General features: G+C 46.9%; 1 protein-coding gene and 1 long non-coding RNA gene across 2 annotated transcripts; both read left to right on the top strand.

The window, feature by feature from the left end:
• The first annotated feature begins 242 nt into the window (after positions 1-242).
• On the top strand, positions 243-6964 carry LOC126520725 (uncharacterized). Its single transcript, XR_008615029.1, has 3 exons — positions 243-467; positions 4528-4578; positions 6895-6964. It is a non-coding gene; the product is annotated as an uncharacterized lncRNA (long non-coding RNA).
• Positions 6965-7074: 110 nt separating this feature from the next.
• Positions 7075-8946, top strand: LOC129380140 (neprilysin-1-like). Its single transcript, XM_055078334.1, has one exon. It carries the CDS (start codon positions 7075-7077, stop codon positions 8944-8946), a length of 1872 nt encoding a protein of 623 aa, XP_054934309.1.
• The last annotated feature ends 626 nt before the right edge of the window (positions 8947-9572 follow it).

Here is a 9572-nt window from a genome sequence, read left to right on the forward strand (position 1 = left end):
TTAGGATCAGGCTGGTATGAATGCATTAGGTGCTCGTAGAGCAGAGTTTGCTTTGGTTCAAAATTTGTTTAGGATTCTTTGTGTCTGTTTTTTTAGTTCCTTAATGATGTGCCGTGCGTGCAATCAGCCCACCTTTGTCAATGTACCTTCAACTGGAATCCTTGACAGGCAGACAGGCAGAATCCCTGACAGAGTACAAGTAGTCACCGTAGAGAAGCACATGGTGCTCTTTTACACTCTTTGCTGCAGTCGTTGGCCGCTCCTACGCTACTTGACGGCTTAAACGTGACGACTAAATGCAGCATGCTGAGTCCTTTGTCACCTTCTTTTTTTCTTTTCTTGCTTGTGATTAGAAAAGCCGACATTCGTATAGTGGGAAGCCGGTAGCGAAGAAAGCAGACCTCACGGAAAGGGACACCAAGTCGACCATGAAGGTTGGCGCAGGAACCACTACAGGGACCGCAGAGGTGAGTCAGGCACATGAAATGCCGTAGCGAAGTCTGCAATCCCTCCGCGGCATCTCTGTAGCGTTGGGTCTCCCCTACAGCTCACGAAATCGAAATATTGTCGAGCTAACCCGACGATGTGCTCCACGCTTGTCGGGGGGATGAAACTTAGAGTAGCAAGAAACTACGAGATTCAGGCGCCTCTAGATAGACAGCAAAGCCGACACCGGTTATAGTCCATTTCTAATTGTGATCAAACCGGTAAATATAAAGTACGATGTGTCAAGTGAAATATGATTCGGGCTATTTACTGCCCAAACAAGATAGCGGCTGAGCAGCCTGAAAGCAGAGTCTTATGTTACATTCATTGTTTTTTTTTCTTCCTTACCTTATATTGTTGCAGCGAGAGGGCGCTATGTAGTATTGACGCGTGGAGTTACTGTATAGCTAGGAACCTTTGGCAGCATATAAAGTAACTCTAGAGACATGTACTTGAAAAGCGTGGACACAGTATGGAAGAAGAGGTAAAGAAAGTGCACAACTAAGTACAGGGTATATGAAAGTGTAACTAGACAACCAGTACCAAGAGTCATCAAAATCAAAGTCGGAGAAACAGAGAGCAATCAGATGCAAAGAATGGAAAGAAAAAGAGAATGGAGATTTACAAGACTAAGAAGAAATGAATTAGAAGGAAAAATCTGCACGATAACACAAAGGGCAGTGCCTTGCTAACTGAGGCTCGAGCTGAGCTGTTTGCCTAAGGACAATAACATACCGGAGCAAATGTTCGCAACAAGATGAGGCATATGTGTGTACTGCAGCAAAAATAGGGAGACCACTCAGCACATCCTAATGGAATGCGAAGGGGTTGACCCAGTGAGGCCCGTAGGTAACGTAGTCCTTGCAGAAGCGCTTGCGCTAAGAGCGGACGGAAAGATCAACCGGTCAGCAGTCGTGATAGGCAAGATACGCCAGAGTATTCGGGGGTAAAAAGCAGGGAAGAGATTAATAGCACCGGATTAGTTACTGGCATAGGTTGCGGCACAAGGTACATAGAGATGATTTCAGGAAGAGAAAATAGATCGAGGAGATGTATAAAAAACTCATGCTAGAATGAAAAGCATGTATAGCATACCTCATAACTCAAGCAGGCCAGGTGAGTATTGTCCGCGCCACGTGTCGAAGTTAATTTGAATAATTAATAATAATAATAATATTAATAATAATAATAATAATAATAATAATAAGAAGAAGAAGAAGAAGAAGAAGAAGAACATCCTCCTTCCAGCTTCCAGAGGCGCATATATTGAAAATGCATGGAAGCAATATGGTAAGGCAGTCAAGACAAACAAGAGACGTTTAACGTATTGGCTGGATATACAACAAAAGACAGCGAAGAGACATTATAGCCAGAGTCATTACAGTCATATAGGCAACGTTACAATACCGAAATAGAGGATTTAATAAAACGACGAAATATGAAGGAGCGACAGGCGAAATTCTAGAGTGCTATATATGCCTATAATACCTGATTACCTCAAGCAGGCTGCCCTGTTTGTTGCCGCCCCGTTTGTAAGCGGATGCCAGTACAAACCATCATTATACATTTAAGGACGAGGCACACGAATACCCGGAAATTTTCAAATCCTTTTTCTAATTGTGCAAAACACATCGAGAGTAAGCATAATAATCAAAAAGAAAACAAATCTTCTGCGGAAACATTTTCGGCAGAAGGACGGAAACACAAAGCAAGAAACTGGAAGTGGGCTTCACCACGAGTCACCTGCATCTTTGTTTGGAAACTGTAAAGACAGCTGTCGCCATAAGTGAACCATATGTGTACAGTCACCCGCAAAAGTTTACGAGACGCGGGATTTGCGAAAGAGCCAAATTTCCGCGAAACTTGCGCACGTACCCTCTAATTAAAAGCTTTGATCCGTAAGCAGTTCTTGCGAACTATACTGTGATCCATAAAATTAGAAGCGCTACGCTTTAACAGAGCAGAAATCCGCATTGGTCGTGAAACCCGTGCCCCGCAAACTTATGCGCGTGACTGTACAGTTAACTTGCTTCGCGCCCCGTCTGCAACTTGTCTGCAGCCGGAACTCTCGCATCGTTCTGTTTTCTGGGACAGTGCTTTAAAAAAAAAAGCGAGTCACGTGACAACCTTCCCCTCCCTTGACCTACGTTCATGTTCTAATTTAAACCGATGACGTTTGGTGCCTGTTGTTCGGTGTTAGCCCAAGACATTTAGTCAGAACGTTCGTACTCTATACCGAAACATGGCAAGAAAGAAAAAAAAAAACTTTTTTTGGTATGTCACTTGTAACAACAGTCGTCAACAAAGAGTTTAGTTCCAAATGATTTACTTTACTTCCACTCTAAGTTGTCGTCTTTGCAGTCAAGGTATACTGGCTTTAATGCTGCCCATGACTTGACCACACCAGAGAAGCAATGCAGACTCAGGGCGCCTAGATAGAGGCAAGACGTCGGCAACCTATCGTGCTTCAGAGCATGAACGGCCTAGCTGCGGAGCTGTCTGCTCCTGTAAAGCTGGGAAGTTCAGACATTTGTTAGGCGTTGTTTTATCCCTGCACATTTGAACAGGTGTCGCATTAGTAGGCACTCTCGTTAACAATCCAGCCCGATCAAGATCGAATTTCTCGACCACGATTAGCTAACGTGCGCGAGCTAGGATGTAGGAGCCGATCGTAATAGAAAATATTGATCCTGGTCGTGCTCTGTTGCGATCGAAAGTGCCCGTGCAACACAAGTATTGACAGCACATTTCGTAAGATGCGATAAGGAGGAAGAGACAGCCACGAATAAAATAATTGGAGAGACATTTTATGATAATTCAGAACGTTCATAAAACCCCGGGGAGCTAGGAGAAATATCTTCCGGTGGCGACTATTGATACGTGGAGCGTAAAAGTAGCACAGAAACCAAACAGAACACTTTCTCTACTCTGTAGTAGATAACACTCTTTAGTGCAATAAAATTCATTTATGCAACCTACGCCTTGCAGGTGACATTATCCTGTCCAGCAACGCTGGGGATGAATCGCAACAATTAATTGAGGACCTTAACCGAGAAAGTGTAAGACTAGGGTTAAAGATTAATATGCAGAACACAAAGGTAATATTCAATAGCCTGACGAAAGAACAAGAATTTGTGATTGGCAGTCAACCTCTTCAATCCGTGCAAGAGTACGTTTTTCTAGGGCGCTTACCCACAGGGGACCCTGATCATGAGATGAAACCTACAGAAGAATAAAAATAGGTTGGCAGGCATTAGTGAATCTTGACTGGAAGCTTGTCACTGTCATGGACAAGAAAATTGTACAATTATTGCATTCTAGCGGTGCTAACATACGGGAGATCGCTCGAAGAAGCCTTCGTCTTGCAGCGGACATAAAAATAGGCTGAGGATATTGACAATAATAATGGTTAATTTTTTTAGCGAGAAACACGGTTCCGAAATGCGAGAAAGAAACGAAAAGGCAAAGGAAAAAAAATTCGTTTAATGACATCGGTTGACGCCCTGTATCAAAACGGATGCTTGTAAGATGAATCCACACATCTTACAAGGTGTATAGATTTTTTTTTTGTTTTTTTCACTATAAAGAAATGAAAATTGAGGCCATGTGCACAATATATCGAAGCGCAATACCTTGTAGATGTCCATCTTGTGCATGTTTTTCATACTTCCATAAATTGCCATTTAGCTGCTATTGGACTCATAATAGATTTTAAAAAACGGTGTATATGCGAAGAACATAAGAAACGACGCTTTCGCATTCTTTGAAAGCACCAATATTTTTTCATACTTGTTTTGAGATATTGAGTTTTAGTTTACAAGATGATTACGGTACTTCTCTTGCTTCAGGTATGCGTCTTTTCAGCCTTCGAGATGTACCCAAAACATACGAAACGACGCTAGGATATTAATGATTCTATGAGAGCTATAATATTTTGCATGGCTGTGTTTGGTTGTGTTTGGGCATGGTAATATTTTGCATGGCCTTGTTTTTATTTCACATAATTTTTATGCTATTCATGACTTTTTTTTCTGTCTTTAGAGAAGCAGTAGGAAGTGGATGGATTCTTTCCCGGATCCGAAAGCAAATGCGGTAAGAAGTGGTCACCCAATCAAGCGACACCACGCGCAATATATAGGTAACCAAGGAAATCGAGACATGTTCAGCAGGTCCGGTCAGGTATTACACTTTACAGAACGCATGCCGGGTTACTAGAGATGTGGATCGCGGCAACAACGCCGGTGGCGGCATCTATTGACACTCTGTGCAATCACAGCGCGTCATAAACCTTATCGTGCGACACACTGCTCTCGTCAGAAGGAAATTTATAAACAAGAAAGCACTGTGCGTTAAGGATTACGGCACTGCCGAGGTTTTACGCAAACAGAATATGGTGGCCCATCGCTCTAATACTTAATGTGTCCACTCTGGTGAAACCTTGCGCCACAAGATGGCGCCGTTCACGTCTACGTCACCGGTATCCAGGTGTTACGTAAAGGGTAAATCGTAGTGTAGGGACAAGCTAAATCCCACTAATTTTGTCAGCGATCGAGTCTGCAGTTAAGATTAGTATGCAGCATCTCGAAACGATTGCCCAAGATTGTGGCTTCCCTTAGCCTGGGGACCCAGTGAGGAAGGGTTGATAGGACTTGGGAAGTGGCTCGGGAGGTCACTTACTGATATGCGGCGCGCGACAAAGACCATAAGGCGGACTGATATGCGGCGCATGGCAAAGAGCATAAGGCTGAGCGATGTGATTGGGAAATAACATAACATATCATAACATCCATCCATCCAAGGTGTGATCAGGGATGATGATGACATAGAAAGAGGGATGCGTAATGGTGAAAGCAAGTTCAACTTTCTGATGATAAACATCGAGGAATCTCAACCGTGAAGCTCCTGTTAGGTTCCGTATCTAGTCTGTAGTCACTAGTTTAAGTGAACTGAGGCTGTTCTGCTATTCGTCAACAACAATCACCTGTTCATTTTTATTCATCTAACGCTATTACACCGTTCTTGTACATCCTATACTTATAGCATACCCTACTTTAGCCATTCTCACATTTTCATTCCTTGTGTATGTTATGCAACTTATAGCTCTGTTTTAGGCCTCTCTACAGCCACGTCACATCAGCCATTAGCCCATTCAGTGCTCCTCACCATTGCATTGGCGCTCTTTGGTCACACTTGGCCCTTGCGCCAATAAACACTACATATCATCAACTTAAAGATTAATGCGCTAGAACGAAGCTGGTGTGTGGGCCTCTCCTCCGGGATCAGCACAAGCGCCAAACAAAAGCTTTATAACATGTAAAGAGCTGCGATAAGCGGCGCTAGCACGACGGGCACATGCAGGGCACTTTTAGCAACCGGATTCTCGAAAGCAGCGAGAATCACGCGCATTGACTCTACCAGGTGCTTCAGCATTTTCTGTACGCTCTCCTTCTCATTGTGTCCATCTCCTTGTTTGCCCGTACTGTCACCGGTTTCATTGTCGCTATCATTCCTGGCTTCATGGCGCAGAAGATCACTAAGGCCCGCTGGCATGGCCGTGGGCGTAGAGGGCAGTAAAGGCCATTCCGTGTCTGTATCAGCCGGTGGAAGTGAATGTTTGCCGCGTGCTCTCATTGATCTTGAATTAGCAGCAGGCGCCGTTACCGTCCTCCATGCATGCAAAGGCAGCGGTGGTCGTGGCGCCTGTGCCCCGCTATGCACTTCTTCTGAAATGGCTTCGTGATGCTTGTTTCGCGAGCGTTTGTCCCTTTGGCGAACAGATTGAGAAGTCTCTTTACACTATGATTGGTCTCTTGCCATTTTTCGAAGACTAAGAACTTGTTTCATCTTCGGGCATTCCTTCGAAGTAGCTTCGTGAGAGCCAGTACAGTTGGGACATTAAAATGGAGACGCATCGCTGTCGGTGGTATTATCTCCGCCGCAACGAGAGCAGGTGGCTTTACTTCTACAAACAGCACTCACGAGTCCTATCTTGAGACATTTTCGGAACTGAACAGGCCTTGAAACGAATGGTCGTACACGGTGTATTAAGTAACCCACTTTGACAGACGCTGGTAATCTCGAAAAATCAAATATTAACTTGATATATAAGGAATGCCCCAAGCGGTTAATCTCAAGAATGCGCACCGATGATCTCAAAAGACTCTTGAAGTTCGCATGCTTGATTTCAAGACCCACGTCGAAAATCACTGCAGTCGTTGTCTCCTTCCCGTAAGTAATAAAGGAGCTGATGGTGATTGCGCCATCTACAAAGGCTACACCCCCCCCCCCCCCCCACACCTCTAATGGCGTCATTCAAAACTTAATGTCCTGTTTCAGGACATTAGAATATATATATATTAGCAAGAAAAAATACGATCGGCTTCCTGTTTTTCATTCTTTCTTTTCTAGGCTGGTCCGTCGACCGGTGGTCGACACTCAAAAGCCAAGAAGATAGCCATCATTGCGGTAGCGCTGCTCTTCATCTGCGGAGTCCTGTTGACGATCGGCATATGGGCCCTATCTGATGCCTCACTAACGTTCTGCGACACGTCCGATTGCCTTAGACATGTCATTGAGCTCAAGGAGGCCATGGACACTAACGTCGACCCCTGTGACGACTTCTACAAGTTCACGTGCGGCTCCTGGAAGCCGAAACAAAGAGAGCAGTCCATGATTGCTCGAGTCTTCGACGAGTCGACCAACCGCGCAATTAGCGAAATGGAGGACTTGAGAGAGAAGACCATTGTGCCCAAAGCAGTGGACTATTTCAAGAGCTGCATCCAGCGACGTGATTTCACGTCGGATGATCTGCGAGCCTATTTCAACTTCAAGGAGCACATCGGTTTCTTGTGGCCAGAGAAGAATCAACCAGCCATCGACGCACTGCTGCCGCTGCTAAACCTCACCATCAACTGGAACATCAACTTGCTCTTCCACGTGCGCGCCTTGCCCGCGTACAAGCGGAGGCCACAGACGCTGTACATTAGGCGCGGCTTATTGAGCACCAGGTGGTTGGATCCCACGTGGACACCCGCCACGTTTGCCGTAGTCGTCAGACAGCACTGCGCCCTACTCAGGCTCGAACCGCCGCCTGCCTCAAGCATCCAGGAACTGAAGATCACCGTGGAGGACATCATAGACGCCGCGGTCAAAGTACCGCCGGACGCCACGAGCGACACGCAGTTCACGCTCAGAGAGATCGAGGTGCTGATGCCCAAAAGCACGGACGAGTGGCTCAGCAACGTGAACAAACTGCACAGTCCCCAGTTCACGTGGACGCTGGACAGCCCTGTGGCTCTCGAAGACGACACGATATTGCAGAATATATACGCCCTGCTAAAGAAGTACAAGGAAAAGAAGCAGACGCTCATGGAAGGCTTTTCGTTCGTTTTCCTTCGAATGTCCCTGTGGTTTGTCGCAGGGAAACCAGAGTTGCGCTATGGACCCGATCTCGAAGTGGGCCGCAAGAAATGGAAGCGGATCTGCCTCAGATACACGACTGCCCACTTCGGCCTGCTCGTCGCGGCCAAGCACATTTACGCGCGCTACAGCAGCAGTGTGCGCAGCGAGCTCAAACTTTTCCACCAGAGCATTCAGGCCGCGATGAAGCAGCAGCTGGAAGACGCCTACTGGATCGAAGCCTCCGTCAGGAGTAGGGCGGTCATCAAGATCGAAGAGCTGACGCTGAACGCGATGCCAGAGGAGAACTTCTTCTCCGAAGTCAACCTGGCCGGCCTGTACCGGGACTTCCCCAAGATCGGTGCGTCGTTCATAAATAACTACATCACGGTCGCAGCCGCCTACCGGCGCCTCATCGGCCACGACAGCTTTATCAGCGTCTACTCCAAGCAGCTCGGGGGCGGCGCGCCCAGCCGATACAACTACTATTACAACATCGCCTACATGGCACTGGGCGCCTTGGAGCCTCCCATACTCTACTTGAACGGCACCGGGGCCATGATTTACGGCAGCTTCGGCACGCTCATCGCCGGGTGCATGGTGCGCTCGTTCGACAAGCGCGGCGTCCTCGTCAACGACCTGGGTAAAAAGGAGAAGTGGTGGGACTCGCCAGCCTACACAGAACGAATCAGCTGCGACTTGTTGTCCGGAAGCAAGTACGGCGGCCAGAGTTCGAACGCGAAGTCGATTGGCGGCCGCGACCCGCGCGAGGTTCGCTTCTCGTCCTTGTTCCCAATGGCACTGGGACTGACCGTGTCGTTCATGGCGCACCGCGGGGCTATGGCCAAAAAAGGCAGGTACGTCCAGCACCGCCTGCGCGGGTTTGAAGACTACACAGACGACCAGCTCTTCTTCATGACCTACTGCCTCATGACGTGCGCCACAAACAGCAGCGGCGAGGAGTGCAACGTACCGATGCGACAGACGCCGGCGTTCGCCGACGCGTACCAGTGCCCCTACGAATCGCCAATGAACCCGAGTAAGAAGTGTACATTCTTCTAGTAACTGCAAGACCCAAGTTTATATTTATTCATTTATCTATTTGCTTAGCTGCGTTATTGTTGTTCGTTTTTGTAATGTAGTTTTTATGACAGTTGTCTCGATTGACAGACGTTTTCCAGAATATTTCCCAATGACTCCGCGCGCGCAGCTTCTCTCTTTTTTTTCTGAATCCAAGCGTAGGTGTCATACAGGCTCAGTCTTTGATGTCGAGCATGGACTGGAAAATCGCATGTTTGCCTTAATGCGACAGCCTGCTTAGCAGACTTAGCATATAGCTACAGCTTTGCTGCAACGAATTCCATGCACTTTTGGAAGCTGATGTGCATTTGCGGTCGGCGCTCTAGTGACTGGTCGCTACGCATACCATCTTTAACAGCGAACAGCCAGAATGACCGCCGGACGAGGCGGCACACGAGTGCTGCCTCGATTTCAAGTGCCGACGTGCGCCTTATACATTTTCTGCGTGTGAAAACGTTATAAATAACTGGGCACCACTGCCGAGAAGTGGTTGTCAGAACCTGTGGATTGTGTGTGATATGATGTTACGCAATTTAGAGGCTCGCCAATATGCTGGACAGTGATGTTCTTTAAAGGGATTCTGAACCACTTTTCACCGAAGTGGAGAA

The sequence above is a fragment of the Dermacentor andersoni genome, chromosome 3 (assembly GCF_023375885.2).
Source record: "Dermacentor andersoni chromosome 3, qqDerAnde1_hic_scaffold, whole genome shotgun sequence".
Classification (NCBI taxonomy): domain Eukaryota; kingdom Metazoa; phylum Arthropoda; class Arachnida; order Ixodida; family Ixodidae; genus Dermacentor; species Dermacentor andersoni.